We start from the raw sequence: 19,623 nt of genomic DNA, 5'->3' as shown, positions 1-19,623 counted from the left end.
TGTTCAGGGAATCAAAAATTATAAATTAAATATGGTTGTAATTTTAATGCGTGCTATGAGCCAATCGCTGCGAAGCGCAAATCTAAAGTATTGTAGATTTATCTACTTACATGCTGGTAATTATTCCTGCACTGTGATCCTGTGGATATTAATAATAAAAAGAAAGTATCTTTAATTTCTCAAATTTACCATTCATTTTATTCCTCATCATTTCATTAAATTACGTTATGGTATTTAGTTATTGTATTTTTAATTTACAACTTATAGTACATAAAAATTAAACTATCCACACAACTTTCGGCATTTATTTACTTTGAGTTTTAATATTTTTTTAAGTTTTGTATGTTTGTTTATTTTAATAATACAGTAATCGATAAATATAAATGTAGTAATCGTAATCATGTTAATTGCAATATTTATTATTTTTATTTATGTATTTTAATTGTTTGATTAGTTCCAAACATGTATTTTTTAAAATGTAGTATATACGAAGTTTTATTGTTTTAAGGAGCTTTCTCCACATTTAACTATTTGTATAAATTAGGTGTACCTCTCATACAGCGCATTTTATTCGAGCCGTTTACAAATATATATTTCTTTTTTTTGGCTCGCAGCCATATAATTAATGTTTATTTTTTACTGGGTCTGAATGCTTAATTTGAGATCACAAGTAATTTCGTAAAACCATAATTTAAACGGCTAATTTTATAGTTATTTCATGTGTATAATTTAATCAAATAACTGCATTGGTTTTACATATGAGTATTTTAGAACTTTTTGAAAAAAATTTTTGTTTTATAAATTTGTGAATTTATAAAAAAAAAATTTGTCTATAAATAAGAATATAATTCATTAATTTTGTAGTTGTGCAAGTTCGAGACGCTCGCCATGGACTCAAATGGGCTCATGCTGGATACTTTTAATACATACATACATATATAAATATTTGCAAAGCGCTCATGTATTCATGTTTTTCTTAACTAGTTTTCTCATAAATATTTTCATATTTTTATGCCTCACAATCAGTTACTTTCAAATTACGTATATTTGTCCTTTAATTATTGCTACTTACGTTTATTCATTTAATAAAATACAATAAATATTAAACTCCACAATAAACTTATCTTCCTTTTAGATTTATAAATCTATTTATACATATGTATATACATATATATTATATGTATAGTATAGTAAATATTTTCGTGAAAATTTGATCTTTTTTTACGTATCTGGTTTTACATTATTATTTTTGTTTTTATGAATTTGTAACTTTATGTTTAATTTTAAAAATATTTAGTTATTTTCAATAAAGTTATTTGTACTTACTCACTAATTACGTATACATTTTATTGAAGGATTCTGTTGGGTTATGAAAAGTTGGCTCTCTTCGGTTTTAAAATTTTATTTGTTTTTTACAAAATAACTTATTTATTGTGTGAGTTAAATTCCTTAACTAACATTTTTAAGTTACTATAGTATACTTTCAATGTATTCCATTTATATATTACATAACTCTACATTTGCGACGAAGCTTTCTATTCTTGGTTGAGTTCTTGAATTGAAATATATAGTTAATTTATATAATTGCTTTGATGACACAAAAGTTTAGATAATAAACCGGCTTATGAAGATATTATATTTGATATCCACTTGGGAAATATCGATGGTTACAAAATTTAAAGTTAAAATAATCATCATAAATTCTTTTGTTTCGTTACTAAGAATTTGTTTAATGATTTTGAAATTTCCATTATTATAATTATGTGAAAGTAAACATACATACACATAAATATTCCCTAATATAAGTTGCGAGCACAAATACTATGTTTGACACTCGCTCAGTAAATAATGAAAATTTGAAACATGCATAATATTCATGACACAAACATATTTCTCCTTTAATATTTCATTTGTCTTTTTAGTTTTGCAGTTATTTTCTTTGTTAAACATATTACTAAATCTCCATATCCTACTATCAAAATATTGCACTTAAAATTAGTGAATTTTCAGCATGGAACAGCAGGCGTCTACATTGCCGAAGTCCCACAAATATGTATATTTTAATTTAAGGTTTATTAATATTTTCTAAATAAGAAGAATAAAAAAAAATTACTCGAAATAACAACCGTAAATTATATACGAGTTCTTGGATCTGCATATTGCGGTAGTATATTTTAGAACAAAGGTTTTATGATTACTGGAGTTGTACTGATGCTTAGCAACAAAAACACTAAAGTAAGCTACGTAATACATTAAAAAAATTACGAGATCACAAATAAACAGATAATATATATTAAATTTCTATAGATGAAGCATTTTTCTTAAAAGGATAAGGAAAATAGTTTTTTCAATTTTTTTATGGCTAAGGCATGCTGCTAAGATAGTTCAAATTAAAGAAAATTCGCTAAAGGAAAACTTAAACAAATTTTTCCGCTAAAAAATGTATTTAAGCAACTCTATTTCTTAACACCAAATAACTAATAGACACAATTAACACTTACATAATATTGTGATTTCCGATTTCACTTCACCTTAAAAGGTATATACTATATAAACGATAAAATAAGATAAGAGCAAAATTGGACACAAATATTTAATTTTGCTTACTTGAGTAATGGCAATAATAATTTGAAATTCACATCAATAGAACACGTAACAAGCATTAATATATTGTACCAACAATTACGATAGCAATGTTTGTTTGTTGTTTGCAAGCAGAAATTAAATTTGAAAAATTACAAACATTGATTGAACATGCAAGCTATTTTCAATAAAAAACACAATACACATACAATTTTTTTTAAATATAAATATATTAGTTAGTCGAGTTGCATATAACATTTATAATATAGGATTTCCTCGACTTTGTATAGAATATAGTATATTTCGAAATTTTTGTAAATAACAATGAAAAATTAGAAATTAAATTTAACTTGAGGGCAACAATTTAAGTGGTCTCCATCCACATACATACATACATGCATATGTAAAAGATAGGTTAGCATCTCCGCACTAAAGTATAGAAATTCAGTAAAGCTTATGCCCACTGCTCATCGCAGAATACTCGTAAATATTTCGGTTTAAAATAAAATTCAATCGATTATACTTAACGTTAGCATTGCTTAAACTATCGATAAAATTCTCATTTGCATTTGCTGTGTGGGAGTGTGCGTGATATAAGGGTGACGGAGATGCGGACAATGACGGTGTCGAGAAATGCAACGACGTCGACATCGGCATCACTGCTGACGATGATGTTGACACTGTGCTATTGCAAATGGTTGCCGCTGTTGCATGGGAGTACGGTGTTGATGTTGTTGTTAGGCTTCCTTTTGCAGTTGTTGATATTGTATTAGATGTAAAGTTATTGTTAAAAGTATTATTAGCATCAGGGTTATTGCTATTATAATTATTTTTGTAATATGAAAAATTTGTAGTTGTTTTTTCCTAGTTTTGATCGCCTATGTGTTGCGCTTGAGCCGCCGCTGCCGCCGCCGCTTGTGCTGCCGCTTTCTGCGCTTGCGCTTGTTTCTCTTGTTCGTTGAGTTCTTTAATGGCTTGAATTTCCTTTTTTAACTTCATTCGTCGATTTTGGAACCAGATTTTAATCTGTCGTTCGGTGAGGCAGAGTGCGTGCGCCATTTCGATTCTTCGTCGGCGGGTCAGATAATGGTTGGTGTGGAATTCTTTCTCCAATTCGAGCGTCTGATAGCGGGTATACGTTTGCCGACCACGTCTTCGGAGGCCATTTGTACCTAAAAAGGTAAAAATATAAAAAAAACGAAAATGCTTAATTTAATATATGAAACATAGGGAGGGAAAAAAATATAATTAAGGATGACTAAAACAGCGAACAGGCATTTATGTAGCAAAGAGAATCATAAAACTATGCTAATATTTTGAATGGAAATATTATACAAGTATATTTCACATAAATCTATCTATATATATAAAAAAGAAAGTGTGTGTGTATGTTCTGTGTAGGCTCCGAAACAGCTCGACCGATTTCAACGAAACTTTCAGGAATTTATTTTTGAATTGTCAAATTTTTTTTTGAACTGTCAAATACAGTTTTTATTTACTATGATGAAATTCTATTGTTTTATAACCCAAATTTGTGTTGACACATGCGTTGTGGATATATATGTCATTATGAAACATATTGAAGTACAATGGAGTATATTGAAGTATAATGAAGTATAATAAAGTATATTAGAGTAAATATTAAGGATTTTTAAGAATTCAAGGTAAGTTGTAGCGCCGCGAATGTATTCGTTTACTGATGCATTTTAAATTGATTATTACAACGGAAAATTGTATTTTTCTTCATCAATCATGTTTCTTCACAGAATCTTTGTAATAAATAAAAAATAGCACAGAAATACGAAAGTATTGGTAAAAAAAACTCTAATTCAAAGAAATTTAAGGAAAAAAGAGTAATCGAAACAGCTGAGGAACGTGAGTTACGCCTTCAGAAAGATCGTAACAGAATATCTACAAGAAGAAATATGGAAACCGAAGAAGAGAGTGAATCACGGCTTCAACAAAATCGTGACAAGGAGTCTTCATCACGAGCTACCGGGACAATCCAAAAGTAAATAATTAAGGATTTTTAAGACTTCAAGGTAAGTTGTAGCGCCGCGAATGTATTCGATTACTGATGCGTTTTAAATATACAAGATATATAATGAAGGATGTGTATATTATGAAATTGATAGTCTCAGAAACTATTTGACCGATCATCATGTTTTTATGCTATCCCCATTGACGCAACTCACCACCTGAAACTTGCTTTTGGCTTATGAGGTCTTAGTGGATTTATGAATATAAGGGAAATGCTTCCTAAGTACAGTAATGATGATATAATAAAATATTTAATAATGTAAAGAAGTATTCCAATATATAATATTATAAACTCCAAAACGACTAACTGCAACCAAATACGAAATGCCCTAAACTGCCAGACAATTTCAGCACTATTGTACACGGACAAAATTATTTAATTGGGCTATTTTCCAAGACCCAAAAAGTAATTACTTAAATCATAACTGGTTCGATAATCGAGCTATATAGACAGCAAAAAATGCGGAAATGCGGCGTTGCCAGGGTATTCTAGTACTATATATTTATGGAAAATAGTAATATATTTCGGTTCATACTTATGCATATTGTAACATAACATAATAAAAACTATTTAGAACATTAATTCTGATATACCGATTTTATTGGTACGTGCATAGGTATGAGGACTTAGGATATGTATTTCAAAGAAAGTTCAATCTAATTAGACAACTGAGCTCTAACGAAAATGTCGGTTTACAGCAATACATTAGTGTTGATTAAGCTATAATTGGGTTCGAATATTACACTTAGTACACATGTTTCTTGGTACCGTAAAAAGGTTGGTATTGGTATACACTGCCACGCCATTTATCAAAAACAAAAAAATTGGCATAACTAAGCTCCACAATAAGATACAAGACTGTTATTTGGTATACAGGATCACATTAGGAAGGGGCATTTGCAGTTTAAATTTTTTTTAAAAAGTTCCGTGGTCTTGCCTCCTAAAAGGTTTAATGTGTATATATTTGGTATACAGGATCACATTAGGAAGGGGCATCTGCAGTTTAAATTTTTTTTAAAAAGTGGCGTGGTTCCGCCCCCTTAAAGGTTTAATGTGCATAGCTCCTAAGCCGCTAAAGCTACCGCTATAACAAAATTCACTGAAAACAAATGTTTTTAGCACCTCTATCTACAATGTGAAAATGTGTGACAACCCCGCCAACTCTCCATATAACGGTACTGTTAAAAACTACTAAAAGCGCGATAAATCAAGCTCTAACACGCCAAAGTCATTAAATTTTAACTCAGGGATATTATGAGATGGCTTTAAAGTAAACGGCATCAAAATTAGACAGTGGGGGTGACACTGCCCACTTTTAGGTCAAAACCCATATCTTGGGATCTGCTTAACCGATTTCAACCAAATTCGGTACGTGAGTCTTTTTGCTTAAGCGAACTAAAACTGTTCAAGCCCCGAGGTACTAAATATGTGAACCACAGTACCTATAGCTGAGTTTTTACCGAATATATAATTGAAGTTCATAGAGGATCCTTTCCTGATAATAGTATGGCAGTATGTCAAAAATGGGTTGAATATTCCCTAAGCCCCCATATACCTAATATAAAGATTTTCGAACTTCCAGGTGACTTTATACCGCATATTTCAGTAAGTAAGTAAGATACCTTAGCAAAATTTACTGGAAGTATAATATTGGATATACTATAGTTTAATGCCGAAAATATGTGAAATTGGTTCACAAATGACCCAAACTATCATATACTACATATTTTGATTTTCTTTGTTCTAACAAACCGTATGCATCTGAATGTATTTCCCTGGCTTTGATCCTTGCAAGTTGCGAGAGTATAAAATGTTCGGTTACACCTGAACTTAGAACTTCCTTACTTGTTTTTTCTCAAGTTGGTACATCTGTCGTGAGAACACATGCAAAGTTACAAGTCATTCAATCAATTAATTCTTTGTTTGCCAGCCATTTATAGTTGACGTGTCAGAGTAGTTTTTTTTTTAATATGAAAAAAATAGAATATCGCCCAGTGATTAGATTTTTTGTTTAGGAACATTTAAAAGCAAAGGAAATTTATGAACAATTGTTAGAAGTGTATAAGAAGTTCTTATCTTCAAAACGCACCATTCAATTTTACACTGGTGAATTTAAACGTGGTCGTACTAGGCTTGAACACGATCTACGCGAAGGACGAACAAAAACAGCAACCGCACCAGAAATTATTGAACAAGTGCATAATATTGGTTATGAAGATATAAGTTTGACTAAGCGTGAACTTGCTAATGCCATAGGCATCTCAGACGAACGAGCACTTCATAATTTACATGGCGAATTACATATGAAAAAGCTGTTTGGAAAATTAGTGCCGCACACTTTAATAATTCAACAAAAACTGGATCGAAAACAAATTTCTCAGAATAATTTGGAGCGTTTGAAGCAGATTAAATCGATTTCTTGCGTCGTTTTACAACTATGGATGAGACTTGGATTTACCACCATGATTCTAAAATAAAACAAGAACGTTTACAGTGGAAAGAGCTGGTTGTTAGGTTCCAAAGCAGGTGAACTCACAACGATCAGCAAAGAAGGTCATAGCATCAGTGCTTTGGAATGCAAACTCTAAACATTATTGCAGCATTTTGGATCAGCTGGATGAAAAATTCGTGAGAAAAGACCTGCTTTGCACAAAAAAATAATTTTACATCAAGACAATGCACCTGCTCACAAAGATGTTTTAACAATGACAAAGTTCAACAAATTAAAGGATTTGCTTAAGCATCCACCGTATTCACCAGATTTGGCTCCCAACGACTTAAATAAAAAGCTATTACAGCCGTAGACTGGTATTTTGCAGAGCTTTCGGAAAATCATTATAGGAATGGCATAAAATTATTGGAGGATATTTGGAATAAATGTATTGAAGTTAAAGCAGATTATATTGAATAAAAATATATATTACGTACCAAAACCAGTATTTTTTCATTTCGAACGCAGAAACTTTTTAACCAACCTGTATTTGGTTAACTTACATCTTCTTTAAATAAATATTTCCGATACTTTAATAGTTATTATGCTTTCCGGAGTGAAAACGGATTCAATAATTCCAATTTTTTTTTTATTTATGTAGCTGTGTCAGTGTATATTTTATACAAAAGTCCCTAAATGCGGCAAGTTATAATATATAGAATATTATAATAAGATTATATATTTAAATATTAGGTAATATTATTTATTTTACGGAGTTCTCACCTCTGTTAGATATTTAGCTAAAATGTAAGGAATATATCATTAAATTCTTTATTCCAATACCAATGATTCAAATTTTTAATCTTATACGCCAAAACGACACATTTTGGATCCAACGCGCATGTGAACTTTCCGGTCCCTGAATACCGTTAGTGCAGTATGTACAGCTCCCGGTTTTCTATCTGCAATAGCAATGCATCTTTGGCAGTTAATCTCTGATTTTAAATATTTATGAGATTTAATTTGCCTCAAGTGCAATAACTCAATTTCATAAATCGTCGTAGTCATCAACGTAAGGTATACTCTACTGTATATTGTTCTTGCTACCATCCACTTGAATATACATAGCAATGTATGTATATATGTTGTTATACTACACAAAAGCATTTAACATAATAATAAAATTGTTCAAGCACACGCATTTACTCAACGCCATGGCTACCTTGCAACCTTACACAAACTTATCTCGTTCATTTGCTTGGCTGATATTATATATGGTACATACATATGATTGTACATATGTGATGCATATGCATGCATACTGCAGCTCAACTGCATGGTGTGACGAGGATTCACGTATCTTTGTGTAATCCATTGTGTATATGATTGCACCAGTAACATTCAACTCAACTCTTGTATGCACAAACACATACACGCACTCACAAAAAGCTTCCAATATTTATGGTATGTATGTTTGTTGACTGGTGTTGCGGTGTTTGTGAACGCATTCATTATGCGTGCATTATAAACTGGCCCTGAAGGCATTAACAAGTTTACGCCAACATGAATTGCAAGTTTGACTGGCTGCCGGTTTTGGTTGGCCGAGCATTTGCCATTTGCTTGCTTGCAGATTATTTTTCATTTTTATGGTATTTAAATGGCGTTTAATAAATTATTGTAAAATGTATGGCAAGCATAAGCAAGTGCGCTAAAATTATACCGATTTTTGAGAAGAATGAAATATGCAAAATCATTGGAGTAAAAATAATATTCCAGGTATATCAGTTAGTTTAGCTAGAGAGCTTTGCAGAAATTAAAAAAAAATTAAGTATATAGACTTTTACAATAATTTCTATTTATTTAAAATAAATAGGACAATTTTAGAAAACTAAACCACTTATTTATATTTATAAACTCAAATAATTTTTGAGAGATTGCGTTACATTGCGTTTTTTGAACCAAGTTTTTATAAAGAGCATAGGTAGTGTAATCAAAATTTAGTTAGATAGAAAAATAATAGGCTATTAAAATTATTATAACATAATATAAAAAAACACATAGTATACATCAATTTTATCAAAAATCTCTTACGACCCCTCCTTACCTTCTTCAGATATTGAGAAACTATCTTAATATTTACTAAACTACTTGATTTGTATTGTTTTAGCATTAATTTTTGTATTACATCATCAAAGCACCAGCGTTTCAAAACAATTTATTACAAACGATTTTTATAGTATTTAAAAATAAGGTCGTGTATAAAAACGTTAAATAATAAATTCAGGAAAAAGTTTTGGTAATCAGCACAAATCGCAAAAGAAAATAGTAAACATATCCAATATATTCAATACTAGTACGAATGTTTATAATACTACAACACAAATTTCAAAAAAAATTGCAAACGAATTCAGATCATCAAGGCATTTTAAAAATTTGCAATGCAAACAACTCGCTGAATAAATGCAATGAAAATGGCATGAATAAATAACGTGGATAAAAAGATAAACAGGGCAAGAAGTTTAAAAAATAAACTCAATAAATGCATCAACTCCTTGGTCGGCAGCTGAATTGATTGCGTTACTTTAAGTCTACACCGACAAGTTGTGTTCGTCGCATTTCGCTACCCTTTCCTATAGATCCTAAAGTTCGACTGCTATTCTTTCACAAGTCCACAGCAGAACAATAGTTAAGGAATGGAAGTTAATGCTGAAAATGTGTGTATAAAATCTGTAATGGCGAAAAGAGGGAAACGTCAAATACAAAGGATAGGCGGTAAAAAGAAAACTGAACTGAAAAAATGGGCAAACGAAACTTAATATATGCAGGAAGACGGTTGCGTCAACTATGACCCTAACTAAACTATGAAAGTAAAAAATATTAGCTTTCCAAGTCTGAAAGTGGTAAATGAAACTTAGTGGTCGCAGTTCTTTAAATGTTGGCATTTTGACGAAATTAACGCCAATATTAAAGGACATGCGTGTTATAGTATTTAAAATGTTATAAAGCATACAAGATTTGAGGTATGTTTGGATGTTTTATGTAAGTAAAATATCAAAACATACAGCTGCGCCTTAGCATATGCTATACTCTTGTGTACCTTCTAAACCTTAAATATAATATATTATTATATTATATTACAGGCGCAGTATATAACACGGAGATGTTTAAAAAACTTTCTTTTTATTTATTTAAGAACAGTAAGAAAACGTAGAAATTTTTCAACTTAGCTGCTTCACAAAGTTGCTGCGTGCTTGTAGTACGCATCTGCTTTCTATACCTCCCATTCCATCTTTGCAATTGTTCAAGCCCGCACTACGTTCAACATCCCCGTAGCACAACGTAGCCAATGTTCAAGAATGTACGTGTGCGTATGTTCTCCTCACAAATTTTAAATGGAATTTGTCACTATACTGGTTGCTACGGGAAGAAATTATCGGGGAAATGGTAACTCTGCTCTGCATGCTATGTTGCTGACTGATTTTTTAGTACATGCAAAATATTTTACTTTACTTTTATTTTATTATTTTTTTCCACTACAATTTTTTCGCTGTTGTGCAAAACTTTAAATTTATTATGCGAAAAAGTGTGAAATTCATTTTTCCGCTTAAGTCGATGTGTGCGTATGAATACGTGTACGTGTCCAACCACTCTTCACAATGAAACCAATGTCTCCTCTTTTGATGCAGATCTACGACTACACGTTTTCTAACTCGTTGTGCAATTGTTCTACTCCAAGTATGTAATTTAAATGGTTTAACTTAGCATCGCAGGTAAACTTTAGATAATTTAACGCGAATTGGTTGCCGTAGCAACAGCGTCACAAAGAAAATTAGAAGTTAAGTTTTACCAACGTTATAGAGGAAGGAGAAGGCAGGCCTACTGTTCACAGCGTTAGATACTTGATAAAAATCGGTTACTAAATTTTATTTCCCAAACTTTTTATTAGCGAATTTTTGGTGGTGTTTTAGAATAGCCATAAACCAGTGCTTACTAAGTCTTTTATTCCTATTACATATATCGTTCTTGCTACGTCACTGTACAGCTTTATTAAGAGAAAATAACAGCAGCCAGTATCTGCTTTATTTACATTTTCTTCGTTTCACAAATTCATAGGGGATTTAAACTTTTGGCGCTGGTTGGGTATTCCATTTTTAGGAATTTCGTTGTATGACTAAAACGTCTTACTGCACTGCACTATACTATTATATTCCCTACGGGCGGAATATATATCTCATTGGCTGTTATACATTTTTTAATGTTTCATAATTTGGTTTTGTCAAATGTCTTTTTCTGGCTCCTTATTTTTGTCGGGGCCTTAAGTTGCCCTCAAAAGAGTTATGTGATACTAAAATAAGTATTAATATTTGTGTTTATGTGATATACTTAAAAATATGTAGTTAAATTTTAGTTATTATATATGGTCGAGTATAATTAACATAACAAATAAGGCTGTACCAAAACTATAATTCCCTTCACATGTGTATCTGTATAAAAATATCTTTATGTTGATTTGCCAACTATATGCTATAGTGGTCTGATTTGTATAGTTTGTTGCCTTGGACATTAATCTATACTAAATTTCGTGAATATATCTTTTCAAATATAAAAGCTTTCTATTCAAGAACTTGATTTTGATCAGTCAGTTTGTGTGACAGCCATATGCTATAATAGTCCGATTTCGACGGTTCCGACAATGCGCAGCTTATTAGAGAAAAAACTACATGTACAAAATGTATGATCAATATCTAAAAAACTTAGGGACAGAAAGTCGGAAAACAGACAGACGTGGCTAGATTCAACTCATCACGCTGATCATTTATATATTCGTGTACGCGTATTTGATTTGTTTTTTGGCAAACTTAATATACCCTGTTCAAGATACAAAAATAATTTTTGTAGTATGATAATTGTCCTATGAATCAATCTTTAAACTGCCACGGATATGAATGTGTTCATGTATTTGTTTCATTCTCTTCCGTACTGAATAATACTGGAAATATGTATTTATTAAAGGGTTTGACAAAAGGGTGATATATTTTCTTCATCTAGTGAAATTATTTATCTACCCCAATAACTACCTGCAAACCTGCAAGGCATCCCATCGTACTAATATATATTATATAAGCATATTATACAAACGAGGTGTGTTTGAAATCAGGGTGCGTTTTTCAATTTCGCAGGCGATAAGCCCACTGCGGATTTTATTATCAAAATGCTTATATTCGATTTGTAGAATCGGCGATATAACATCAATAAGAAGCTATTGAACTTTTTTAATAATCGTTCTGATTAACTAAAAAAGGATCCTGAAACTAGAATTAGTATGAGTATTCGGCGATCTTCAAATAATCAAACTGAACATCGATGGATCAAGTCGATCAAATTTTATTAATTTAATGTTTTTTTTTTTATAACGGTACTAAGGAAAATGCGAAACTAATTTTGCACTTTGACAATTGAAAAGTTCTAAAGCTGCCAATTAAAGTGCCCACAGGAAGGGCATCCATACGTGCTTCGACTGCTTAGAATTAATAATTGAAGCGAATGGTACTGTAACTTTAGACAAAGAATACGGACTTAACAAAGAAGTATCACAAATTCATTTGTACGCTAAATACTAATTGCATTGACAATCGTAAAATACATGGCATCTGTGGTAAATGTTGCGAGCTTATTTTGAAAACAATTTTCATGAATAGATAAGCAAACTTGGTGATACTTTGCAGTCAAAGTCTGACGGACGGCAACGAGGAGCATTTCTACTTCGAATAGATATGCTTGTATTTTACACAGCAAATTTAATAGCTGTGGTTTCTGTATGCAGTGTGGAACCGTAATATTTGGTGGCAATGTTCGACAGCACCTGCACACAAAATCGCCCATCGTTGACGTGTAACATAAGATTGGTGTGGAACAAAATGATGTAAGTGTGAATGGTTATGTGAATCCGTATGTCCGTTTTTGTTTACAAAACAATTGTGTGCATAATTGAACATACTATATTGGCTTCCCCAAACTTGTATTAGATGCCACTTCTACCTCGCTGTGGCAGTGATTCCTTGACTTAGAATTTTCATCTGCCCAAGCTATGGTCCGACCTTTATCTTTATGGTTAGCTTATTGCAATTATGGAAACATATTTTGATTGCTTTTATGTAGTAAGTGTTACTAGCTGCTAGTTGTCCTCGTTTTCTCCTACTAGGGAATGCACTTGTGTAATTACATGGTGCCGTATCAGAATCGTCAAGTGTAAGGGAGCATCGCCAAAAAGTTGTCTTTCTTTGCATAAATAATATCATACACAACTTTTAGGTTAATTACTAATTTAACGTAAATAATTTTCACACCCCATTCAACTGTAATAGTCTTTAATACATATTTTTAATGTACTTAATGCATCGATATTTTATTGGTATAGTTAAATAGTAAAAAGTGTAAAATTTCGGTTCACGCTAACCACTCAACAGCGAAAGTAAGTACTTCTCTACAAATATACCAAAAAACCATATAAACCAATAATGGTAGCCTCAAAAATAAATAACACAATGCGTTGTGTAAAAAGAAATTGCAAAACTTACTAATGTGCAAATCGAAAAATAATTTTTAAGTCAACATCTGATTTTGCGAAGGAAATCTATCGCGTCTATTGTCTACCAGTAGACAACAAAGTAACTTCCAGCGAAAAAATTCAAACACAAATATCCACCCAGTCCACATGTCAAAAACAGGTTGTGACGAAAAGAAAACCGAAATTCAAATACCCAAACTCTTAATACGTACTTTTTCATGTGTAGCTCAGAATACCAAAGAATGCAATATTTTTTTAAAATTAGTAGGTACATATGTAAGGAATGGAACATTTGTTTTTTTAAAGTGCGCCTACTACTAATTATCTAAGTTAATATATTATATTTTGTTGTATTCTCTTCTCTCTATTTAATTACCCACTAATTCTGAGCTCGTCTCGTTTGTTATTACTATCAAAACCACAGTGCGCGAATTCGAATTTGCATTTATCTAGTTTTAAAATAGTTGAGGATTTGAGAAGCTTTTACTACACGATTCACTAGAGAAATGTAAATTTTTTGAGCCGTTGAAGATTCAGGTTTTATTGAGCTTTGGGAATAAACACCAACATTGATAATTTTACATGTACCATATGTTAATATATATTTCTAACTTTCTTTTAGCAACGTGAATTTGTTATGAATCTGTAGTTATACTACTATTGGTATTCAATCACTGCGAACCTAATCCCCCAACATCAACTTTTTATAACGTTTATCTGTTACACAAGCACTCACTTTTAACATATAAATATGTACATAAGAGTGTACATATATGTACACACATATACATGTACGTATATAAAGCATTTGGTCGTGCATCTGATAGGTGCACCCGTGAATGCAGAACATGCGCTGTGCGTACCTGCGCATCGCCATAAATGTGCTCCATGATCATCTGCATCATGACTGCTGCAATGGCGCGTACATGCAATCATGAAATTACCGTCATGACGCGTCATAAGCATTTCATTTAGCTAAATGAACACAAATTTGTTGATACATATGTTTTTGGATTCATATGTGTACATAAACATTCTAATGGGTTATTGACGAAACTTTTTCGGCTTGGTTATTATTATATATTTAAAGTGTTCCACTTTACTCATTTTTCTCTTTTGTAAGTGTTTTTTGTTTTCACTTGTGAAACCAGTTTTGTAGCATCGATATTATCAGTGAATGAATATAATCCAGTTCGCTGCTGTTCTTGACCATTTCTTGAAATTACAGAAGTTAATGCGGCATTGCTTGAAAATTCACACAAAGTCTTGGTCTGAATTATGTCGTTTCGTAGAATAAAGAAATTGAAAATAATTTTAACATACTTATGTATATTCAACTTCATCATTTATTGGAGAAGAGAAATGAGCAAAAGGCACAGATTCGAAATTACCGCCGCTTTACCAAATAGGTAAATGAGCATTAAAATAATTTAAAGGCAATTTGTAAAAATTTGGAACAACACTATGTTAATTTGTAAGCGTGCAAGTAAGAATTAAAGAAGAAAAGAAGTGAGTTTTTACCAAAAAAGAGAGAGCTATGGTTATTCTATAATTTATAATAGTACCATTACAAGGGTTGCAAATTATTAATTAAAAATTTTTGAATCTAAATTAAAATTTTAAAATTTCAACATCGGAATTTAAAAATGAAATTCGAAAATTTTGGGATTACAAATTGAGCTTTCCCTTTCTAATACCGATGTTGCGGATTTTTAATTTTTAATCCAAAATGTTTGACCATAACGGATCCATAACCAAATCAAAAGTGATTAAAAAGCATAGCCACAGTAAATAATACCCACTCGAGTATCACTCGCTTTAAACAATTGCGTGTAAAATAAATATTATAACCGTGCCTTTGGTCAACAGACAATTATTTCTATATCACCATATTCTGTAGTAATGAAGAATTCCACGCCCTTAATAAATAGAAAAGTGTTCCACAGAAAGAAACTGTGTATTCAATTATAGCGCATTATGAAAATGATAAGACGCAAGCATCAAATAAGAGAGAGACGTCATATAAAGAAAGAAGATGATCATTTCACTATAAAATATCAACATTTCACAATTAAAATATTAGTTTATTTACTTATCAGTAAACATTGCAAATGATATCATCAAAATGTAAAATAAGTAAGTAGCAACGCCATGCAAAATCTTTTTTTTCGGTTTCTATACTGACCAAAAGACCCACACAAATTAAAACCTTTAATAACGTCTCAATCAAAAGCCACATATGCAAATACTTGCTTACTTAAATATATACAAAAATATATATATCTCTAAAAGGCGCTTCCGCACACGCTCATGAGGCTTTATAGCAGACAACACTTAGAAAATAACTAGTTTCATTTATCATTGATGTTAGGTTGAAAAGAAGATATTCAAAATTTTGCTTAACACGCGATTTGGACGTGCGTTAATATGGGTATGACAGTATTTTAAGGCGGGTAATTTTGTAGCAAACGAAGTGGAGTGAAATATAAACGCCTCTGGGTCATTAAAATAATCAACATCTCCATCGTCGCCAGCGGGGTCGTTGTCACTATTTCCGAGAGAGCCGCTCATAAGTTTGCCGCTACTTTTCTACTTCATACGATATTGTTATTGTTCAATTAATATGAATATAAATTAGAGCGGGTTGATTTACAGGGAGCCAAAAAAACGGAAAAATCGCGTATGCGCGAAATATTCTACGGTTAATTCTGAACTACTTTGTCTAAGAGAATATAGGTCTAAAACCAGTTTTGAGCCCGCGATTTTATTATGAAGTATTATGGATCATAAAAATTTCTTCGAAAATTTTTAATTAAGTAATTTTGCAGAATAGTCCTCTAATACATACTTTACAATGATAGTGAAAAAAAAATCGGACAACTATGTATAACATTATCTCCCATACCAAAAAGAATAAAATAAGTTTTATGTGTATATAAATTTGATTAAAAAATAACATCATTCACATATAGCGAATTTTATTGTGCAACCATTTATATCAAAGGTTTTTATTTCTTTTAAAATGCAAGCAAATCTTAAATTCGCCTGCGCCCCAACTCCGCTTCTTGTTTATTTTGTTATGCTGTTTCACTTTGTTTGTTATCATTTTTCCTTTTTGCTTTTGCAATAGCAATGTGGGCCGCAAGCGAAAACACCCAGTACAAGTCATGCAGTGGAATTTATGTCGTGGCATTAATTGGCTTCCCTATAAACATATTGCACTATACCGGCAATCCGTGATTCAGATTATTCGCCATTTATTCGTTTTGTTGCCGCCTTGCCGCCAGGCAAAAAATCTGGTTCCGCCGCAAATCTCAATTGGAATGGCTTAGTAAGTGGTAACTCATTATCCTCGCACTTCTCGCCGTCGATTTTACAGAAGGCCAGTTTTTAGTACACATTTTCGTATGTATCAGTATTTATCATGTATGTACATTTTTTCAGTTGCGTCTCGATCTAGCCTAAATTTTTTCTGTTCTCTATTTACAGCTTGAAGTTTTCTTCAACGCAATATAAAAGCAATTAAAATGAAATTTCACTGCTGTAGCTACTGCTCAAACCCCCGATCGCTTTGTAATTAAAATTGAATTAAAAAATATGTATTTTATCTTTATTATGGTAACAGGCTGTAGCAAACGAATGAAGGTGATAGCTGGCGAATACCATAAAATAAGCTACGAATATATTCGGTCCATCTACGAAATAAATTTTGGGATTTGGTTCGGTGGTTGGTTGTGGTGAACTGGTGGCTAGAACGGTGGATGCAGACTTTCAATTGAGGATTAAGTAATGAATAGCGAAAAGGCAGTCGGGAGGGTAGAATGTACGCCACAATGTATCGAAAAAATATTCGTGAATGTATCACGCAAATGCAAAACAAGCTTCAAGTTGCATATTTAATTGCAATAACACATCTTTCATATCTCTCAAGACTCGTTTGGTGTGATTATTTCACAGGTGATTGACTCTTTAAATTTTTATATACGAATGCACCTTTTATAAGCGAATTTTTATTTTCGAAATACACAAAAACAAGTTTTGTAAGTTATTAGTATTTATTAATATAAATGAGTGTGATTATAAAATATATGATTAAAAAAAAATTATATATGACGAATTCTTAGAAATAAATCTAAATAAAAAGCGGAAAGTATTATGAATTAAAGTTTAATTTCACGTTTAGATAATTTTCAAAACAACATAGGCTGTTATAAATTTGTAAACATACTACGACTACCAATATACACATATTTGAACACTAAATAAGAAAAATACATAAATGCAATACAACCTAAAAATATAGCCCCATTACAAGGAGAGGCACTAAGACTGGTGAAAAAGCTGAAAAAAAGTAACTTAAAAGATTAATTTAAAAGAGAGAATTTTATACTCTGAACAGGGTATATTAAGTTTGCTACGAAGCTTGTAACACCCAGAAGGAAACGTCGGAGACCCTATAAAATATATATATAAATAATCAGCATGATGAGCTGAGGTGATTTAGCCATGTCCGTCTGTCCGTCAGTCCGTCTGTATATATGCAAACTAGTCCTTCAGTTTTTAAGCTATACATCTGAATATATAGGCTTGCACCTGCCCTTTTCTCACCAAGAAGCTGCTCGTTTGTCGGAACGGCCGATATCGGACCACTATAGCATATAGCTGCCATACAATTTGAACAATTGGAAGTAAGTCCTTGTATGGGAAACTTTTTTATTTGACGTAATATCAATAACAATATAATTCCCGAAGAAGTTGTTTTGATCGGATGACTATAGCATATAGCTTCCATACAAACTGAAAGATCGGAATCAAGTGCTTGTATGGAAAACTTTTTCATTTGACGAGGTATCTTGATGTAATTTGGCATGAGTTATTTTCTAAGGCAAGAATATAATCTCCGAAAAAAATTTTTAGATCGGATCGCTATGTCATACAGCTATCATATATACTGAACGATCGGAGTAAAGTGCCTGCTTGGGAAAAATTTTTATTTTTATTGCCGATTCACGAAATTAGACCTGAATCAAGTTATTGTAAGGAACCTTTGTATCTGTGAAGGGTATTATAGCAACCGAAGTTAACGTTTTTTCTTGTTATCCTTGCTAGTTCTTCGATGCAATATTTTATACATCTTTATATACATATATATATTTTCTCTGTGCGTTTGTATGACACTGAACTCCGGCTAAACGACATGACCGACAAAACTCAATATTTAAGATATCTTAGCAAATTTAACTAAACGTATAGTATATTGGATACACTACAGTTTAATGCAAAATATGTGTAATATCGGTCAACAAATTATCCAGCTATCATATACCATACAAAATGATTTTCGATATCATAGCATACTTTATGCCGAAAATAATGCAATCAGCCTAAATCTTTCTCTAGCCACAATATATTCGATAGTGCTATTTCGGACTTTCCATCTTACCATAAACCGCTTATGACGTTAGTTACTAAATATACTATTGTGTATCTAAAATTTAATATGAGGCTAAATTATTTCTACAGTGTAACGGTTTCCTCTTAAATTCCACTCAAAATGCAACCATACCCTTAAAACTTCAATAATAAATTTTTATGACAGGATACTTTTGAGGCTACTGTATATTTACTTTTTATTCCCGTCATTTTACCTTGAGCATGAGCATGCATTGAGATTCAGTTATGGAATTTAGGTAACATAATTCTGGGAAATAATTGACGAATTTTTAAGAACTTAATTACTTGTACATGAAGGAAAAGTAGCAATGTGTGTTATCACATTATATGATACACGTAAGATATAAGCACACATTCAAGCTTCATATTTTCTACTTAATTGACAATTACCGCAGCTTTGCAATCAACATACACACATGAACCCCTTTTGAAAATTACAAAAGACAAATAACAGTTACCATTAGACCGAATATACAGAAAGGTCAAAGAGAATCTGCTAGCTTAAAATTTGCCGAAAACTAAGCAAATACCATAACCTAAGGGATG

At 31.7% G+C, this 19,623-nt stretch overlaps 1 protein-coding gene and 1 long non-coding RNA gene across 3 annotated transcripts in view; one reads left to right on the top strand and one right to left on the bottom strand.

The window, feature by feature from the left end:
* Positions 1–291: 291 nt before the first annotated feature.
* The window catches only part of Ubx (Ultrabithorax), a 137,743-nt gene continuing 118,411 nt past the window's right edge, over positions 292–19,623 (bottom strand). For both annotated transcript variants that reach the window (XM_036370346.2, XM_036370347.2), the window contains one exon: positions 292–3,755. In XM_036370346.2, coding sequence (XP_036226239.2) covers positions 3,448–3,755 — 308 coding nt within the window. In that variant the 3' untranslated portion in view covers positions 292–3,447. The remainder of the gene's footprint in view (positions 3,756–19,623) is intronic.
* LOC118682265 (uncharacterized) lies at positions 4,359–17,642 on the top strand. The gene is made up of 3 exons (XR_004978020.2): positions 4,359–4,625; positions 16,754–17,049; positions 17,113–17,642. It is a non-coding gene; the product is annotated as an uncharacterized lncRNA (long non-coding RNA).

This window comes from Bactrocera oleae, chromosome 2 (assembly GCF_042242935.1).
Source record: "Bactrocera oleae isolate idBacOlea1 chromosome 2, idBacOlea1, whole genome shotgun sequence".
NCBI lineage: Eukaryota > Metazoa > Arthropoda > Insecta > Diptera > Tephritidae > Bactrocera > Bactrocera oleae.
Note: the sequence above shows the minus strand (reverse complement) of the source record. Positions and strands in the feature narration are given on the sequence as shown.